General features: G+C 38.1%; 1 protein-coding gene across 5 annotated transcripts in view; it reads right to left on the reverse strand.

Moving 5' to 3' along the window:
* CUX1 (cut like homeobox 1) overlaps nucleotides 1-22052 on the reverse strand; it is a 295304-nt gene that overhangs the window by 206965 nt on the left and 66287 nt on the right. For all 5 annotated transcript variants that reach the window (XM_075196738.1, XM_075196737.1, XM_075196734.1 and 2 more), the window contains exon 3: nucleotides 6985-7032. In XM_075196738.1, the coding sequence (XP_075052839.1) occupies nucleotides 6985-7032 (48 nt within the window). The remainder of the gene's footprint in view (nucleotides 1-6984; nucleotides 7033-22052) is intronic.

The following is a 22052-nucleotide window of genomic DNA, read 5'->3' on the forward strand; positions in this document are numbered from 1 at the left end:
TGGAATTGCAGCCATCCAATCAGTAGCAGTTAGCTAGCACTGGAGATTGGCATCATCATCAATGTGTATTTGCACCTGTAAAGGGTATGGCTTCTGACAGGTGTAGAGGCGTCTCTGCGCTGGTCTGCCTAGGCCACATTTAAGTGAACCAACCCTGTACTTTGCCTACGTTACCTATTCATTAGGTCACTAATGAGCAAGCTGTGGTGCAACATTCCTCAAGCTTTAGGTAAGGGCTCTCTGCTTCCTTCACATGGTTCTTCTGCCTCACAAGAGAAGCAGAGGAGCTGTCATGTGGGAATGGAGCAACCTGCAAATAAGTACCACCTAATACGTGGCCAGACACAGAAGCCACGTCCCAGTGTTGACATACCGATTATTCCCTCTAGGGTGAAAGTGGCATATGGAGACTTTGTGGGGTTTTTCTACATTGATAGTGCATAGAGCGCTATGTAAAAAGTTATTTTATCATATAATCGACAGAATGACAGTGGGACACTTTGCAACACCTTAATATAAATTAAGTAACATACTATAATAAGCTTATTATTACACATTTATTGCTAAATATAACCAAAGGGAAGACAGAAATAAATAGGGTTACATTTCTATTAAATGAGTTTATTCTGCAAATATGGCCATAGCACACAAATGCTTCCTTCCATGAACAACTTGGACAGTCACTAATTTACACCAGGGAGTATCATGTTACTTAAGAGGCTGCATGGTTTAATAATTACTAAGGTTATGTTTATCACGCCATCGAAATTCAAGAAACCATAGATTAAACTGCTACAAACACTGTATTTATTATTCAAACCTTTAGTATATGTGAAGACATTTAAAGGTTAGGCCTTTTTAGGGAGCAACGTCTAGACCATTAAGTGCAAACCGATGTCCCCTTATTACTTCAGCACTACATCAGTATTACAAATAAAGGCCATGTCATCCCTGTGTAACTCGTGTCATGTTTCACTACTTCCGCCATGTACCATCAGGTAAACCGTAGGTAGGAAATGAAAAAATGCATTGGCAGCCACGTCACAAGAGAGGACACTCGAAACATTATTCAGGAAAATGTGGGAGCATCACAATGAAAAACAAATCCAAACAGCTATTGGGTATATTAGGGTTATTTCTTCATTTATAGAGGAGAGTAATTGCAGGACTGTTGTCCACACAGCAAGTGGATACTTAATGTGTGTCCATAATATTGTTGCAGTGGTTTTGGGAACTGCAATTATTTAATCCATTGTTTTAGCATTCACATGGATTGGATAAAGTTGGCCCTAAATGCCAGTTTGGACAGTGTTATTTCTGGCACTCAAACTGTCTAAACCAGACAGTACATTTGTGCAGCAAAACTAAAATAATTTATAAAGCTATTCTCTTTGCAGGTTTCCTTAGGTTATAACAGTAGACAGTACGCATCAAAACTCCTTTGTTTAAAAGACTGAAAGACCCTGTTCCTCTTTGTAATCCACCACCACTCTATTTTACCTGCCAAAGCAGGCTTAGTAAGTGGTAGGGTGCTGGGCTAAATATAAGAGGTAGGTGAGGAAAACATGGAAGGGGGTACAGCTATAAGCACCTGCAGGCAGTTCATTGGAGATGTACTTTGCTAACAGGATTGTTTACTTTGATTAGATTACAGGCTTTCTGCTATGTAGTAAAATGTCATAAGGTGAGCATGAAACACAGAAGATGCAGGGAAGAAAACAGAGAAGATGCCTGGCATTTACAGGCTACTCCAGTATATTTAATTAAACTAAAATCAACTTTGAAACAAAGTAACTCTGCTAGCTACAAAAACTGTATAGTCACAAGTTGACAATGTAGGGTCTGATGTAGGGTAGACTGCAATGTTACTACCTGAATATAAGTATAAACATATGGCTGCAGTAGGGGCATGATGGCGAAGTGCCCCCGCAAAAGGGACAACCAGCTCCGGCTATGCCGGGCTGGGCTAGATACACTGTCAGAGAGATGCCTAGCTAGGACTGCCCCTGTCATAATGTGATACCTACCTATTCCTAGCACTCGCCATCCAAGGGGTGCCAGGATTAGCAAGAGTGCAATTTAGGACAGGACTTCCAATTTTTTTTTGCAGATCAGAATCCTCTAGGAAATTACACCCGTGTCAACCAGGCTAGGGCTGGTATCAAATTCTAAAATAGGGATACCGTGCTGAAAAGTGTGATGAGCCCAGCCGGGAAGAACCTTTCTCTGGTTTCAGCTTTTGCGGGGACAAAAATACATGGATAAATGTATGGTTTATTCTGTCAGCAGTGTTGTGGTGTCTCTTATTAATTTTTATTTGCATATCAATAGAAAAACTCATGGCAGCAGATAATGTGCATGACCTCTGAACACCCCTACTAGCAGTAAATTTGCCGATAAATATCTAAACATAACAGCTACAAAGAGATCAAAAAGTGGCAGTGAAAGGAACACATTATCGTAGATTTGTAAGGCGCTACAGTGCTCCGCAGCGTCGTACAGTAGGGAAAACAGGACATACAAGGTAGACAAAATAAAAGCAGACATGAAAACAAAGGGTATGGAGGACCCTGCTCATTAGAGAGCTTACATTCTAAGTGGAAGAGGGCACAGATGAAACAAGAAGAGCAAATGTGGCTCAGAGTGGAGATGGGGACAGTTGTGAGCATGTATTAGTGTGAATAGTATCATCAGGGATAAGGCAAGATTTATTACAAAAAAAAAAATAAAAAAAAAATGGGTTTTTAGAGAATGTCTAAAGATTTGATGACTGTAGGATAATCTGTTTGGGCATGGTAGGGAGTTCCATAGGTGGGGAGCAACACGGGAGAAGTCTTGCGAGAGGTGGTTACAATGGTTACCAGAGACGAGACAAGGTGCAATTCAGAGATAGATCTAAGAGGGCTAGAGTGAGAGTATTTTGATATGAGATTTGAGATGTATGAAGGGGTAGTGTTGTTGAGGGTGAGTAACTTGAATTGGTTTCTGGAAGACACAGGGAGCCAGTGTAGGGATTTGCAAAGTGGTGCAGCAAATGTGGAGCAGTGAGAGAGGAAGATCAGTCTTGGAGTAACATTTAGGATGGATTGAAGTGTGGATATATGGGTGTCAGGAATGACAGATAGCAGGCGGTTGCAGTAGTCAAGAGGGGAGATGATGAGAGAGTGGATAAGAGCTTTGGTAGAATGTTGAGTAAGAAAAGGGCGTATTCTGGCAATGTTTTTAAGGTGAAGTTGACTGGACTGGGAGAGAGTCTGATTGTGAGGAATAAAGCAGAGGGTGGAGTCAAGTGTGACACCAAGGCTGCAGGCTTGGGAGACTGAGGAAATTGTGGTGTTATTAACAGTGAGGGAGATTTGAGGGCAGGTGGTGATTTCTGGCAGGAGGGAGGATAAGAAGCTCCGTTTTGGACAAGTTGAGCTTTAGATAGCGTTGGGACATCTATGTGTAGATAGCTGAAAGACAGCTGGTTACACAAGATAGAAGAGGAAAGGTCAGGGGAATATATAGCTTTGGGTGTCATCAGCATATAGCTGTTACTGGAGGCTGAATGAGTGAATTAGTGCCCCAAGAGAAGAGGTGCACAATGAAAAGAGTAAAGGGCCAAGAACAGAGTCTTGTGAGACCCCAACAGATAGTGGGAGTGCAGGGGAGGATGTGCCAGAGGTAGAAACACTAAGGGAAAGTCTGCAGACGAGGATCTCGGAACACATCAGAAATATTAGAAAACAATTAGAAACCCATAGCGTTTCAGAACATTACTCCATGTACATGATCATGATCCGACCACCCTCGAGTTTATAGGTATCAAAAAAGTTTCCAGATATTGGAGAAGACGGGATTACATTAAAAGCATAACTAGGGAAGAGGCGAGGTGGATCTACGACTTACAAACTCTCCCAAAGGCCTTAACTTAGATTTCGATCTAAGGACCTTCCTTGAGAATAAATGACCACTTTCTTAATATTTCCAGTGCTACCAACATAGCAGGGGGGGTATAGAGAAAATGATACTGTCTTGTTTAGAGATATTTATCTTGGTTAAACCATCTAGTATAGATGGGACGGATTAGAAGCATTCACCACTTTAACAATAGTTGTGCATTAAATCCATTCCTATAGCATTACAGATTACATAAACGCTTTCTTTTTTCTGGGTTTGTTTCCATGATACTGCGTGTTTTATAATGTAAGGAAGAAACAAAAACACCCATTCTGCTGCAAACAACATTAAGGCAAAAGGTGTTATTATTCATATTTGGTACTGCCTGTATTACATAAGACTCCTCTGTATGTTACTGATAGAACTACGTAATTAGTTGATGTTAATATCAACTCTTTATCTGCATTCACCAGCATTTGCTTCAATATTAATTATGCATCTGTACAGGACAATTCATCCTAAGCCACACCACCTCATGCGATTGGCTACAGAATCAAGCCTCTTGTTCCTCCTATATAAACTTTTTTAACATCTGTTTCATTCATAATCTATCCCTAATAAAGCCTGCATGCTGCAGGGGAAATGTGTTGGATACCACAATACTACAAACTATATTTGTCATCTACAACTAGCCCCTTGGTTCATTGTGGCTAAGCGGGGAGAAGATTTCACATCGCTATCCCCCCTCGCCAGGCTCCAAGTTTGCCACGTCAGCTAAAGTGAAGAACAAATTGGAGAACAGTTGGGACTACTACATACTCTATGCGCATACGTGCACTACTAGAGACACCGCGCTCACCTCACTACGCACACCTCTTCTCTTACTCATATACAGTTATAGGCACCCCCCATACTAGTGCTGAGGATTCTCTTTCTCTTTCTCTTACTAAAGGAAAGGTTAGATAAGTATTGAGGGAACCAGGAAAGAACTGTCACAAAGGTCAATGGAGTGAAGGATGTGTAGGAGTGATCAACAGTGTCAAAAGCAGCAGAGAGGTCCAGGAGAATGAGTATGGAGAAATTACCCTTAGATTTTGTAGTAAGTAAATCATTGGTCACTTTTGTGAGAGCAGTTTCAGTGGAACGTTGGAGACTGAAGCCTGGCTGCAGAGAGTCGAGAATGGAGTGAGGAGATAAAGTGAAACAGGCGTTTGTACACTAAACGCTCAAGTAGTTTGGGGGCAAAGGGAAGGAGAGAAATAAGGTAGTAGTTGGAGAAAGAAACAGGATCAAGACATGGTTTGTTTAGAATTGGTGAGATGAGCGCATGTTTAATGGGGGATGGAAATGTGCCAGATGAGAGAGACAGGTTGAAGAGGTGAGTTAGAGGTGGTCATGCAGTGGAGGAGAGGCAGCAGAAAAGTTGGGAGGGAATAGGATATCGGGAACAGGTTGTAGGTTGAGATGATGAGATTAGTTTAGAGACTTCATCTTCAGTTACTGGAGAGAATGAATTAAGGGTGGACTGGGGAGTGTAGGTGAAGGTGTTTACAGTGGGTGGAAATATCTTGTCGAATGGTGTCGTTTTGCCTAAATAAATACCCCATAAATTATGTAGACCCTTAGACTAATGTTTCAGTAGTGGGTTTAGTAACAGGGGCAGCATCTATAGGCATATGTCCAAATTTACTATATACTGCACCATGACCAGCATATTGTAGCCCAGTGTCTGACCTACTACGCATACTACATATAACCCACAACCAACATACTATATGCACATTGTATAACTCCACACCCACCATACTACATACAGCCTCATGCCTGACATACTGAGGAAGATTCAATTGCGAGAGATATGTGCCTCGGTAACAATCGGTGCAGACACACCGAGGTGACATCGGTCTGTAATCGTCACTCATTTTTCCTCAAACCCCATAGAGGTGCACAGGAAAATAAACGGAGATCCCGAACCATATAATAAGCAGAAAAGTCTACATTGATGTCCAGCGGCACATCAACCCAAATTGAATCTCCCCCATTGTGTACAGCACACTACATAAAACCACATGACCAACAGGGATGTGGTCATGTTTCCGACAATGTAAATGTCTGCAGTTATCCTGTCGACATGAAAACGTCGGCAGGCTAAATGACAACACTTCCATTCTGGTGACAGCATAAAAATGTCGACAGAGCGATTGTCAACGTTCACAATGCCGACACAGAAAGATTAATACCAGCGGGTCCGCCCCGCAATCAGAAGAGGTTTGGATGTACTTTTAGTGTTGACACTGTGACTGTCGACAATCACACTGTCGAAATTTTTAAGCCTGAATGCAAATGTCGGCAGCCTAAATGGCGACATTTTCATGTTGACATGATCACTGCTGACATTTCCATTGTCTACATTTCATACCCAACTCGACCAACATACTACTCACAATACATTATATAACCCCAAGCACAAGTGAGGTCAATTTGAAAGAACAAAATGCAGCTCTAACTCAGAGACAACCACTCCACTCAACAAGTGACAAAGGTATAGAAAAATACAAATAATTTGGGACTAAACCTGAAGCCATAAGGGAAAGATTATTTTCCTATGCATACCAGACTTCTAATGCTTAACACTAAAAAAAGGACACTGCCATCACCAGCGGTCTGCAAACAGAGAAAAATGTTGTACTCATCTGCACAAAAAATGAAAATACCATGGTAAACATGTCAAGGAACAATTAATGTTACATAAAATCTTTTTAGATTTAATCTGCTTTCATTCCAGGTTTTGTGACCAATTACATTTTTGGAGTCTTACAAGGATAAATGAATCATATAACAATATCAAAGTGCAAGAAAAACAATGTTTCTTAGTGCGATTAAAATGTCACATTACAGTGCACCCTCCTGGTTGTTGACAAAGTGGCAGCTATGTGTCATAGTTTAGAAGCTAGAGATGACACTTGCTTATTGGCTTGGTGACCAACATGCTCTCGATACATCAGTACTTCTAACTTAAAGAGCTGTGAGTCAGTTTAACACATTTTGCAAAGCAACTGAAATAAACATTTTCTTGTAATACAGTATTTGAATTGCTCTTACCTCAGCTTGGAAACTCTTTAACAACGGAGCTACCTGTTTGCGCAAGTCCTATGAAGAGAAACAATAATTAGGTTTGTAAAATCCACAGTTTGAAACACCAACAAAAAACAAATACGTCTCGTTTACAATCTGCATCGCCAGGCGATTCCTAGAGCTGCCTCCACTTGGCAAACTAGACCTAACTTGTGCTCATTGAAGTTTCTTTTGCTCATGAAAATATTACATACTTACACATTATGGATCTCATAGGAAAAGTAATCTTAAACATACCCCATAGAATAAAATGTCTGGCAATAAAATGATTACTTTTGTTACTAATCCAGGCAAATGGTAGAATAGCAGGCCATGTTTAGATCTTGGCAGCTAGAAGTCTCTAGTGGCAGTCCTTCATTTCCAGTTCTATTTTAAAGACAAGCTCCAGCCAAATGTATTTCCCCCCCCCCCCCATTCTGGCAGGAGTCACCCTTCCCCCCCAAAACCACGTTCTTTGGGAGCTCTTAAAACCTCCTCATACTAAGCCTTCTTCTTTGGCAGCTAGTACTTAGGATTTCTTAAGAAAGCAAGCAAAACCATTTTTTGTAATGAGGCACTTCAAATGTCTTATTAATTATCTCATCAATTCAATAACTAATTCACAGAAAATTGTACCGGGTGCTAGCCACTCAGTGTTCGCCTACTGCATAAATAGTTTCCCTGACACTGTTATATCAATGATAAAGATGATAAACAAAATTTGAAAATGATTAGTCTAAAACAGGATGTAAAAAGGCCACTGCAGCAATCATATTAATGGGTCAACATATTCACAAACCATGAGGAGCAATTCTATCCCAAAATAAGGGTGCCAGGTTCTCAAGAGAGCAGTACCAGACAAAAATATACTTTCTTTATGTTTCCACTGCTACAAATTACACTACGTGCATTTTTTGAATCCAAGTTCAACCACAAGTGTTTTTTTTTTGCTGGACTGCGTATGCAGTTAAGACTTGTATTAGGGTTTTCTTTTATTGACCCGGAGTCACATCCTCAAAACAAGGAGTCTGGTTTTCCTTTAACACCAGGAGGTGGAAATAAAGCCTCTCCAACCCATTACTAAGAAGCCTATTGGTGGGCAGCACTGTTTACTAAAAGTATCATTCAATGTTCAGTAATAGAAATTTATATATGGACATTTAAGAAATTCAACTCTTTGACAGTACAAAATCACTGTATTATCTAATGACCAAACAACTCAATAATGAGTAAATATAACCTAATCATTAGGAATTGTTTTACATTTATAGCAATCAATAACATGTAAGAACATAATTTATTCCACACAGAGAACAGTATTTGTACATGCCTTTGAACTTATTATAATGGAAGCTGGCATAGCTTAAATATCATCCATAGACATCAACAGAACATGAGATCTAAATATATAGCAAAACAAAAAGAGTTCTATTATCGGAGGCACATTCTTATATGTCAGTATACAGGCTCATTAAAGTTTTATTTGAATTATATCAAATAAACTAAAAAAAAGTATAGTAATACTGCAATGATGCGTAATATAGGATAAAAATGTGTATAGGCACAAAATAGTGTGATTGAAAACTAGGGGAACAGGGGGATTATTGTCCTTTTTGCCCCCCCTTAGCTTTAAAATTTTATTTTTTAATGCATTTTAACTAAATACAACAAGGCTGAGAATGAGTCTGTATACGGACATAAGAATGTGCCTCCGATAATAAAACGCTCTTTCTCTTGCTGTATATTTGGATTTTACTTATATTGTACTGGGAGAGCACCCCTCATATTAAACTAATAATAATAAAAAATTATAAAAAAAATAATAAAAAAAAAATAAAAAAAATGCCATAACAATGTTAAAAATGTCATTTGAGGCTCATATGCCAGTTTCCCAAAAATTATATATGGCTGCACCAATAGAGTGTATGTTTAGAAATATAAAGAACATAAGACCTGCAGTGTCAGATGCTTACCATACATTCCCAAGCATCTTCTAGAATGAATACCCATAATTACAACATTCCCAATTACTGTATTAGAATTACTGTAATAACAGTAATATTTTTAACGCCGTGGGAAACGCCAACAATTGAATATGCCCACATTAGTTTATGCCCCTCTCTACAGAAAACATTGTAAATTGGACATGTCAACTGCACTATTTGGCAAAGAGAAAAGAAAAAAAAAACAACAAGCCAATCTCAGCATCATTAACACATTATATGATATTATACAGAACCGTACTGCATCGTCATGTTAACACCACAAATGAATGTCGAGCAGACCACTGTTAGTTCAGTTATGGGGCATGTTGCATGAGTGAGGGCTTGACACTGAATGACGTGACCAAGGAGGAACATACAGTTAGATACATGGGATTAGTCTTGTGCACAAACCCACTTCAAGCAATTATTCCACCAGCTAAACATAAAGCTGCAGATAATTTAACTTCCCAATTAACTGGTTAATAGAGCCTATGGGAGTATCAATTGTGTAATGAGTCAACTAATCAATATCACATGACACGTAAGGACTCCCTTAATACACATCCTTACTGAACACAGTTTCTTCAACATATACTTAAAGACAACCTCCGTTTGCTAAAACAAACATGTTCGTGAACAAGTATTAAATGTCTCTCTAAAGAATGACAGCACAATGGAAACTTGGGTCCCCATAATCCCGTGTGCTTACTGATCATCAAAGTTCAGTTTCATGTCATATGTTAACATTGCAATAATAAAGAAAATAGTAAATCTCAAGTTTAGGAGGTAGAATCACACAACCAGCACAACCAAGAGACGCTTATGGTCAAAATCTCCTGGTACAAGGCTAAGGCTGGGTACACACTATATTTCTCCCGACGAGGTATCCTTAATGATTTTTCCAACAAAAACAAAAAACACCCTGACCAGCATGCCGATTCATGTGTACACACTGTACACATTATACAAGATATACCTTCAGATCTGTGCTTTTCATCTGTCATATCCATCGGCTGAAAAGATCAGGACTCTATAAACTCTATGAAGATCCTGATCGTGACTGCATACCCACTGGAGAATTGGAACAACATCGCTCCATTGTGGAATGAGATTTTTAGTTCAGTTTAATAAAACGATAATCGTTGCAGTGTACACACTACTGTGATATTGGGCCAAGCGCTCGTTTTGCATGATTGGCCAAATAATCGGGTGAAAACCCTGTAGTGTGTACCCAGCCTTAGACTGGTCATTAAAGTAGACCAATCATCTACACTCTGTGGAAGCAGCCATTATATGGAGGGTACATTCATGATGAAATAATGTTCATGAAAGAGCAGCTAATTCATTAGGTACAAAGTGCTCCATGCTTCAGTAATTTCACTAGTTCTTAGTGATTTCTTAGGCTGAATATTGTCACTGTATTTAAAGGAATCAGAATAAGTTGCCAGAGGAGCTTCTGTTTAACTGCAAACCTAAGTATGCCCTTGTCCAATGTTTAATACGAATAAAGCAATCATCAAGTATGCGCATATAGTATAAGACTATTTTATTCCATAAAAATATAGATATAAACCATATTTAGATTGGACCTTTGTAACTGGATTAGCTGGTTTTCTTTGCATACCTGTTTGATACTGCACGTAAAGCCCCTGTGTCTGAATTCTCCAATCTGTACACAAAATTGTCTTTGGTACAAGCGGTTAGCGAAGATCAATAAAGCTTTAGTTACCTGTGCACAATCCCTTATTCCTCCCCATTTAAGACAAGCACTGCTCAAGCACCCAACAACTCCCAGCATAGCATTCAACATGGACTAGAAGTAAGCAAGATGAACAGACACACACTTGGGTTATTATGGGTATAGAACATGCAAGTGATGCTAGTATAATCTCCTGCAAATAATATCTGATGTCATCTCTTCAGTCTTCATTAGGATAAAGTGCATATTATAAGGAATACCGCACTCACATTAAGTTCTCAGGGATATCTGAAGTCACTTTGGAGATCGGTGTCCTATAGAACTTAAATGGTGAGAGGAGACACAGAGGTACTTTAGTAGTAAACTCCCCCCAGAAGTTACAATGATGCCCGTTTACAGATTCTGCTAGAAGAATTAGCTATTAAAAAACAAAAATAAAACACCTGCACGATGAGTATCTCCCATATGACAGGGATCTGCGACTGTGGACTCATGCTGTTCTGCCATGTGAGGGAAGGAGGGTTACTAATAAAACACTTTTATGGGTAGCTCAGTGGTAGGCCTGTGTGTGTGTGTGTAAGAATTTAGACTGTAAGCCCTAATGGGGCAGGGACTGATGTGAATGACAAATATTCTCTGTACAGCGCTGTGCAATTAGTGGCAATATATAAATAAAAGGTGATAATGATGATGATGGGTGGACATATGCTTTAAAGGAAAACTATTAAAAAGAATCAATATTTACATAGTACTGGCCTCTCTACCTGTTGTGTATGAGTGTGTCATTATGGCTGACTGACAGATTAACAGCCCTGTTGATGCCTACAGGTATAACGGGTGGGGGGATGCCCACCACTGCTCCTGTGAAACACACATAAGGTTGTTAAAGAAAGGAGGATTGTGACCATTACAGACTGGAACCTGGCGGATCATATGATTACATTTAATGAATGGCACATGCATATACTATAGGTAGTCACAGGTAGAGAGACCAGTACTAAATATTTATTAATTTTTTTATACTGCTATAAATATACCTCTATTTGTACATATTCATTATGTTCTAAACATAAAACATCTGTGTGTGCTGCAAAATGGGTTATAGAAAACGTGTATCGTTGTGCTGACAAAATGATCCTGCTATTGGGTAATCAATAAGGGCTTTTTCTCCTTATATGACCAAACAGCATTTCTGCCTTTAAAAATAGAAAGTGTAGAAATAAAGTGCATTTACCAGGTACATTCACTCACTGCACTGATAAATAAAAAATACCTTGATCTGCAGCAGTTCACAGCCTTACAGAAATTCCCCCTCACAGATCTTGTGAAAATTCCATTAGCTTTAATTATTTACTAGCAGAAGATGTAGATTTCTCTTCTTGACCTATTTTTCAAAGCAATGATTAAACAGAAGAATTCTGCTATTGCACATATGCTGACTTAATGTGCCCAGGTAAATCTAGGTTTAGAATAAAGCTATAAACACTTGAGGACCTATAGTGTCAACAGTTCAGTGGAAAAGTCCAGTTTTTACTTATTAAAGGAACAGAAAATACAATGTATTAAGTCCTGTAATATGGTTTTTCTACAGACCAGCGTGTATTGCTGAGAGAATGAATTACAGTAAGCTGTGTAACAGCTGGACGAGCCTTGTCAAAGAGGAATGTGTTAACGGCATACGTATGAAATCTGTATTCCACAACTGACCCTTTCTAGCGTGACCCTGATAGAATGACATATCAGACACACATTCTTTTCCTTTGTTGGACAGTTCTAGGAGGAATGCAATACGGCTAAAGTAAACTGACAGATTCTGAACCTTCAATAAATCTTTGAAGAAAATAAGTGTTAATAATGGAAAAAGTAGGATTGCTGGAAACATGTATGCACACAATATGTACAAAAGAAACAATCTCTCACTTTATAACTTGGACAAGACGGGATAAAATTCATGCTCGTGGTGTAGGGGGCAGCAGAGTACAGCAAGGTGTTTATCATCATCATTTATTTATATAGCGCCAGCAAGTCTCGTAGCGATTCACAACTGGGAAAAAACAATACTGGGTAATACAGACAGCGAGGTAAGAAGGCCCTGCCCGCAAGCTTACAAGGTGTCAGATTATTCCCATAACTGTAAATATACAGTATGTACTACCTCATCTACTGTAAAATACTAAACATATATATACAAGTTAACCCATACATGATACTCATGCATTCTAGTCAAATCAAGCTACTTAAGGTGTTAAAAAGGTTCTTGTCATGCATTTGGGCCATAGCCCAGGCCTCAACCACCAACCACTCCCCACTGTCACCCCCGGCAACCACCAACCACTCCCAACTGTCACTTCTCCTTCAAGAAATATATATATATATTTTTTAAATCTTTATAAACACTTTTAACAATTAACAAATTAAATTAACAAATTAAAAACATCTTAGTATACCGAATTTCAGCCCTTTCTGAATTTTTTTTTCCACACACACTAAGAATTTAGTAGGTCAGTGTATAACTCCGCCCAGCAGGTGGCGCTGAAGCTTGGTTTTATTTTTTTCCACACACACACAGACAAACTAACACACGCCACTAGACATTTATATATTAGGTTATATATATATATATATATATATATATATATATGTATATATATACATACATATATACATACATATATACATAATATATATATATATATATTATATACACACACGCGTTTCATGACCATATAATGGTATTGCAGTGTGTCTTTTATACAGGTCACAGAACTCTGGGGTGACTTGTGGTATCCTTAGAATTTGTTGGGGTACATAATTTTACTACTCATAGTTTAAATGTTGAAATAGTTGTTAACTGAATCTACAACAACAAATGTACATGCCGACACAGCTATAGAAAGAAAAATAAAGGAACACAAAGATCACACCCACATAAATAACACCCACACCCTTACTAGAAGATCAGAGACACCGCTATAGTGAAAACACACAAACAAAATCTGGACAATCATAGATACAGTTACTGTATATAGAAAAGTTACACAATGGTATATTAGAGACACCGCTATTAAGGAAAATAGAATATGGTCCATCAGAGAAAACGCTTTCTAGAAATCACACTCAGTGGTAACATCAGAGAGAGCTATAGAGAAAACACAAATACTAGCCCATCGCAGCCAATGCTATAAAGAACACACACACCACAGACACACACACTAGTACATCAGAGACAGCAGTGGAGGAAACATAACCAGAGAACACGTCCATCACAGTTATAGCTGTAGAGAAAAACACATACTAGAATATCAGACACACGGCTAAAGAGAAAACATACAGACACTAGATCATCGCAGTTCCAGCAATATAGAAAACATACACAGTCATGGACGCTGGAGACACAGCTATAGAGAAAGCACCTACACAAATAGGTAAACAAGACAAAGTGTAGCAAAAAAACAAAAAAAAAACAAAGATACACAATGAATAGCAAAGTAATTATACTGCTTAGGATAGACTTTTATATGGTCTATAACTATTTAATACCACTTATGTACTATATACAATGTATTCATTTATTCTCAATATATAAAGGATTAAGAAGTGAATTGCTAATGCAGTGTCTAACGACTTGCACAAGAATTATAATCAGCCACTTTGGTTTCTGATGCAAATCATACATTAGATATGTATTGAATGCAAACACGCAACCACATAGGCCACACTTAAATACTGCTAATGTAAAAACACTAATTCATCAAATGATAAAAAATACTGCCAAACAAGGAAACTCTGCTATTGGTAATAGGCATAGACAGAGCAATAGATCGCTCCCATTTTGTCTTATCTGTGGAATTCAGATATTATTTGGCCTAAGTGTACTGAAAAAATATTTCCTATAAAAATGTATTATTTTCTTGTAAAGGAAACCAACACCACAGGTGCATACAGCATATGACATTTGCTCATTTCAAAACAGTTATGCAGCCACCTGTTATGTGGGAGAGTGACAATGCAGAAGGGCAATGTGTGTTGTAGGCACAGTTTATAGCCAGGGCTTGTGCCGTGTGTTTCTACACAAACACACGTCAACAATCCAGACATAGCTTAGAGCTGGATGTACTGGTGAGAATGGGAAGGATTTCTTAATGCACACATACAGTTTATATTCTGTATGATTCATTTTGTTTTGTATTCACATTATATTGATAGTATCTGGGGTGGAACTAGATTGCTAAGCACAGTGAAAGTACAACATGTTTCCCTACCATTCCCTTAGATAAGACTGCTTGGTTGTCTATAACAGGGGAAGGAGCAATTTTATAAGCTGAATATTCATGAGGGTGCAGTATTATATTTAATATATTGTCGTTGTGGTAGCCACTACACGTTAATAAATGCAAATATACCAAACAAAACTGGTAAATGTAGAAAAATATAATCCAATAATATTCATAGTAGTTGTAATAATCATTATAATGCCACTAATAATACTAACAGTTGCTTCCCCATGGTTTGCAAGCAGCTACTTTCACTTCCTATGAATCTATAAAATGTGACTCTAAAAAGGGTCACATCTCCAAAAGTAAAAGTCGCCCACTTTGCTTGGTATGCTCTGTATCGCTGCTAAGGTCCCATTCTCTTTCATTCGTTTCAGTTCAACTATGTGAAGTATAAAAGGAAACAGAAGTAGTTGGGTGCAATTTATCATGTCTAAGAAAGGGATGCTCAGGAGCCACATAAAGAGCTTTACGTTGTGTATGCATTTCTCATGCTCAGCTAATAGTTTCCTTATCACAATTTAAATATGATAGCTTGCTGTAGGGGATGGGTGCTTAAAAGCTGCAGTAGCTCACTGGACAAAAGAAACCCTAAGCACAGAAGCATAAAAGGCATTTTAAGTTATCACATTTTTTGGCTTTTAAATAGTTTGCAATTGTGACAACAGATACACATATGAACTTGGTCTTATCTATTCAGCCTGTCATATTCAATTTAATTCTAATTTCTAAACCAGTAGCCACTTTCTCAATCCCAGCGAGCTTTCATCCATACCTCCATTCTGCCCCAAATGTGCTGAACGCAACAGCATTAACACTGACGCCACAACTACCTTTCCTGGCAGCACACTTGGTGGGCAACAATATTAAAGGGTATTTCTATACTATATATTTTTTTTACTTCTTATCGGTATAAATATTAATTGATGAATGTGTAAACAAAAGAGTCTTTGCATAGGATTCTAAATTCTATTGAGGTGATCATAAAACTGCTTGCAGAGCCCTACATTTAGTATAGTCACAATTGACTCTCCACTCTACCTCTTTATCCCCTCCCAGAGCTCTCCTGACAATTTTGGATGTTAGGATCCTCTCTTGTTAACAAAAAAAAAAAAATTGGAGAGAGATGGAGGTGGGGATGAATGGGTGGGTGGTGGGGGGTGTTGAAGACAACCCCAATGATTGTTCATAGCCTACAGGGAGAAATAACCAAAATAGCATATGCGTTCTTCAGCGCTAGACTTCATTAGGTTTTTTTTTAAACTACACACTAACATTTAGTTTAGCCAACTTAACCAAACTTCCAATCATTGTGCCATGTGTGGGCTCATTATTCCTGATAAAAATATATCCGATTGTTGCAGAGTTGATCTGATGTAGTGGAAAACCTGGATTCCCAACTTCCATAAGGTCTGTTAACCTGTAAATGAAGAAAGGAGCAAGAGCACCTGTTCTGCTAGATGCGTGCTAAGCTCTGCACCTCACAACATACAGTAGTGGACAAAATATTGGCACCATTGCACTTGTCAAATAACTTACAATTTTCCCTAAACAAATTAACAACAGCAATTGGTCTCCACAATTCACTGTTAATATTCAGCACCTTTGTCTTTATTCTGAATTTAATACTATATATCTTTTTAAATTAGAAAATGAAGAGAAATGGCATTGACAAAATTATTAACACCTTAGACTTAATATTTGGTAGCACAGCCTTTGGTCAAAACAACTGCAATCAACCTGCTTCCTAATGCCATGGATGCCACCCTGCACGTCTCTACAGGCAGTTTGGTCCACTCTTCTTCTCCAGGTCTCCCAGGTATGAAGTGTGCCTTCTCCTTACTGTTGTTCTCAGATCTCTCCACAGGTGTTCTATGGGAATGAGATCTGGCCTCATTCCTGGACACTCCAGAACAGGCAAGCATCTTGAAGTGAGTCTGGGGTCATTGTCCTGCTGGAAGACCCATGACCCTCAATGAAGTCCCAGTTTTCTGACACCGGTTTCAACACTGCGCTCCAAAATGTAACACAGCAAATCCAAAATATCACTGAACCTCCTCTTCCTTGTTTTAAGGTGTTCTTTTCTTTGAAAACTTCATTTTGCTTTCTGTAAACAGAGGAATGATGTACCAAAAAGCTCTAATTTGGTCTCATCTGTCCATAGGATTTTCTCCCAGAAGGATTTTGGCTTGTTCGGATGTGTTTTGGCAAACTCCAGTCAGGTCTTTTTAGGTCTCTCTCTCAGCAGTGGGGCCCTCCTAGGCCTCTTTCCATATAACCTCCTTTCACTGAATTGGCGATGCAGGGAGCGAGATGAAACGATCGTACCTTGTGTCTGAAGATCAGCTTGAATCTGTTTAGCATTTGATCAAAGCGCTTTCTCCACCAAACAATCCTGCATTGCAATCCTCGATCAAACTTTCTCTTGCGGCCACATCCAGGGAAGTTGGCTACAGTGCCATGAGACTTAAACTTCCTAATAACATTACGTATGATGGAAACGGGAGCATCAAGGTCTCTGGAGATTGGAGATTGATTAGGAGGCTTGAGAGTGTCCATGCTTGGCCACAATGTTCTCTAACAATTCTCTGGATTTCTTTTTCTCCACACCGATTGCAATACACACAGCAACACATAAAAGGAGAATGAGTCCTTTTCTCTATTCAAGTGCGATCAATGAGTGATTTTTATAATGCAGACACCTGCTACTCACCACAGGTGAGTTCAGTTCCAAAGTGAAGGCGAATCATTTGGTTGAAATTTACCTCTAAAAATGCCAATCATTTTGTCTGGCTCATTTGATAAATTTGTTGGTGGAAAAAGTTATGACTAAGTAAAGCTTTCTGTGTTTTATTCTGAATCAAGCCAAAGAAATACATATGTGGATACCAAATATTTTATAATTTCAACAATTTTCTGGAAGAGATGGTGCATTATAAGAACAAACTGCAAGAGCGCCAATATTTTTTGGCCACAACTATGTGAATAAGACCACGTCTGTTTCACAGTCGTTACAAACAGCCATTTTGCAACTTTAATCCCTCTTTCGGACATGGAACAGAAGCTTAGATCATAGCGCACACTTAGAATTGTTGCGTTTTCAGATAAAGGGATATATCTACTAAACTGCAGGATTGAAAAAGTGGAGATGTTGCCTATAGCAACCAATCAGATTCTAGCTGTCCTTTTGTAGAATATACTAAATAAATGATAGCTAGATTCTGATTGGTTGGTATAGGCAACATCTCCACTTTTTCAAACCCACAATTTAATAAATAAACCCCATAAACAGATGTCACTGCTGCTAATTTGGTCATTAGACTGTGACCTCAAAAGGTCAATCAAGAAGAAACCATCCAAACACGGATGACCATCCACTCAGTGCGCTTCTGTATGTTAATCTTCTATGCCAGACACCTACCTCTTTTCCAGTTGGTAGGCAGTCCTCAAAAACATCTCCTACTATGTGAGCCAAGACTTTCATGTATATTCTATTACATTGAACAGTAATATAGATAAATACCATAATATAGATTGTGCCACTAGCTTTTATATTTAGACAGAATCTACAGATATTTCAATTTTCTTGGCAGAAAAGTCATATAGCCTTAAATTATAGACTGTTATAGGGAAAACCTTCCTTTTCATATATGTGTATATTTTGAGAAACTATAAATTATCCTAAAAATATATGATGCATTGCACCAAAAATTCAAACCACTGCAAAGCAGTACTGATTTGGCCAAGGGCACCAAAGTAAGTAATTGAATATGGTCAATCCAAAGTATGGCGAGCTTTGGAAGTGTCTAGATACTTATGCAGAGAGCTAAAACATTAAAATGTAACAAACATTAAAGAAAAGAATCACAGTCAACAAGCTTCACCTAAAAATGCAATTGAAGAAACAACTGCTTAGGAATTATATTAATTTTTAGTTTCGTACTGGAAGCCTGTTCTGGTAAGTTTTACCATGTCCTGTTTAATTAGCACAGCTTGTAATAAGGCTGCAATTTAGCTTTTAATGAGAAATTATGTAAATTCATATTAAGTACAGTGTGTTCATGGCTCAAAAGACAATAGAATAATACGTATAAAAAACACAAAACGCAACTACAGCACAAGTTTGAAAGGAAGAATTGGTGTAAGTGCAACTATGTCATTCTTAAAAATATCTAAAATAAGTGACAATAAATGAAGCGGTAGTGTTCTCCTGCCTCTATCTGTCTATTGCTGAGCCAGACAAATTAATGTGCCATTTCCTGACAATCAGCAAAGAAGGGAAACAAGCAGAGCCAGGATTCCTGATGCATTTCTTCACTTCTTTGAACATGAGCCATTCTGCACACCCACCAAAGATTAGCAAATACCATTCACTTATCAAGGTCTAATTGAAATGCCCTTCTGATAGGTTGTCTGCTGCCTGGGACAAGTACAGACAGAAGGGCATTTTAATGCAAGAGGAATACTATGCTTAATACGCTCATTGCTGGAGGGTGGCAGTAGACTGCAGCAAACACACTTAATTCCCTAACATTACCACTTAAGATTGTAATCTCTCAAGGGATTGTCCTTTATGTTTTATTCAATTAGTAGAGCAAGGATAAAGCATACTTATGAGCAGGGATCATGTGTATGACAGGTCTGCACATTTGCCTTAGCAATTATGAAGGACAATTGCAGCTAGAATAATCCTTCATGTAGGTACAAAAAGTAGCAAACACGAATCGAAAGTTACACATTTTCTTGGCTTAATAGAACTTGGAGAATTTAAAAATTGCAATAAAACTTATTTAACTGACCTCATTGAAATAATTTTTCCATGTTTATTGATCTGTGAACCAACAGAGAAATTGTTGAGTGTTATGTTCAGCCAACCACACGTTGCATATTTGCGGGAGCTTAAGGCCGCTGATATTTCAAAGTCCTAGTGCCGGTAGCTTCTATGGGATTTTGAAACTGAAATGTGTAGACAGTCTAAAGCAGTAATAACCAAGGGAAATCCAACATAACACTCGTCTGCAAACCGCTCTTCCATTTGGGCCAACTTTTGTGGAGGACACAGTTTATCAGCGAACCCCATTAGCACAAAGGAAAGAGTCCAAATTACAGGCCTACCATTTTTAAGTCGTTTTAAGAACTACACAGTTTGTTAAAAGTGGAATTAGCATACTTCAACTTGATTTAATACACAGTTATTACATTAAAACACTAAAAACATTCACAGATTACTATAATATATGCATAATTCCGCAAACCTTCACAGAGCTAGAGACTTCCACGCTATAAGCATTTGCTAAATCGTTGCAAACAATTGTTTTACATTAAGAGCCATATTAGAGTCGGGAAAAGCTGGCTGCAACATCTTTGAATGGGATTATTGGACAGGAAGTTGTTGTGCGCAGGTAAATATCTCCCTCCACAATCATGATCATGTCAAATATCTTCAGTTCTGCTAACCTCCTAAACTTTACATATATATGTAAGTGTGTGTGTGTGTGTTTGTGTATGTGATAAATACGTATTCTAAACTCACTCTGTAAAGGGTCTGGACACAAAGTTCTTTAAATGTACAGCTTAGGAAACATCCAATGCATGACACATTATCTTAGAACATGATGGGGCAGATAACATCTGATGCCATATGAATCGTGTATAACTCAATTGTATGAGGCAACCTGGCAGTTACAGGAAATAAAAAGAATAGTCCTCAAAACTCATGAGTTTCATACAGTTGTCTGTTAACCAAGCTACTGTCACACACCCTGTATCACAGGAGGTTTATTTATTTTTAAATCTACCATTATACTTTCAGCTTCTAATTGGAGAAATAACCACTTTCTCCTTACTTTGGAAACAGAGAACATTAAGTTGCGAGTATTACAAACTTTTTTTGAATAAGCACTGTGGCTTTTTGTTAAATAAAATATATCATTATAGTTTTATATTTATGATATGGTAATATAATGTAAGTGAGCTATATCAGTTGTAAGATAAATATGGTATTGTGTCAGAAGGCACCTTAACACTTGGTGGTGGCAGCATAATGTATAGTTTATGGGCTGTTTGGGAATGTGCTTTAGATGAAAGGGTAATCTAAACCACCACAATTATCTCCTGCAGTCACATATGAAGAAGTATGTGACAGACAACAATCATTTGATACATAAAATAGTTTCATACAATGTTCCTCTTGCAGCATGGGTACATGTGCATATATATTTGTGAAGGTAAGAAGACATTTACAAATTGGATAATTGAACTAGGATTTGAAAACCTTTTGAACATCCAAAGCACACAGACTGACATGTTCATTGGTCTTCCTTAAAAGTGATATCCATTGGTTCACTAGTAATATATAATAAAGACAAATACTGCAGGAACATGCAGTTGATATTTTCTCAAAGGCTCTTATATTGTGTCTCTAAAAATATGTTGACTATACAAATGAGAACATGGACTATAAAAAGGAGTGAGCTGTTTAAGATGCCTCAACAAATGTTACAAAAATAGAATAAATTATTGTATACAGAGTTCTGTACTTACGTCTTAACAGAACAGTTCAGGGCAGCTGATGCTGGCCAATATTTTACCCACAATGCATCCTTCCTGCTCTAATCTCCAGTCTGTTTTTAGAAGGCACCAATTCTCACAACTTGATGATTTGCCCAAATGAAGCAGACTAGCAAAGCAATATTGGACACAACTCCAATAAATACTAAGCAAAAAGCATGTTGTGTTGTACTCTTAAATTTACAGCATTGGTATGACAAAGAAGCACTGCTATGGATATCTGGACCACGGACATAGAGACTAATGTCATCAGATGCCAAACCAGCTTCGTTTAAGCAAGCTGAGTCACAAAAACATCCAGACAAGATCCGTCTGAAATGGGTTTTAATGTGAGAAAAGTAAACTAACTTCAGTTTTAAAATATGATCAATAATATATACTATTTAATAATATTCTTTCATGTACTACACTCAAATATCTGCCCTTGTTCATGCAGCTACCATACTGCCCCAGCTAAACTCTACATAAGGCTGGATGAAGTTGGGAAGACAGAATGCTCCAATAGAACTATAATCATGGATCTGTTTG

Source organism: Mixophyes fleayi, chromosome 2 (assembly GCF_038048845.1).
Source record: "Mixophyes fleayi isolate aMixFle1 chromosome 2, aMixFle1.hap1, whole genome shotgun sequence".
Taxonomy (NCBI): Eukaryota; Metazoa; Chordata; class Amphibia; order Anura; family Limnodynastidae; genus Mixophyes; species Mixophyes fleayi.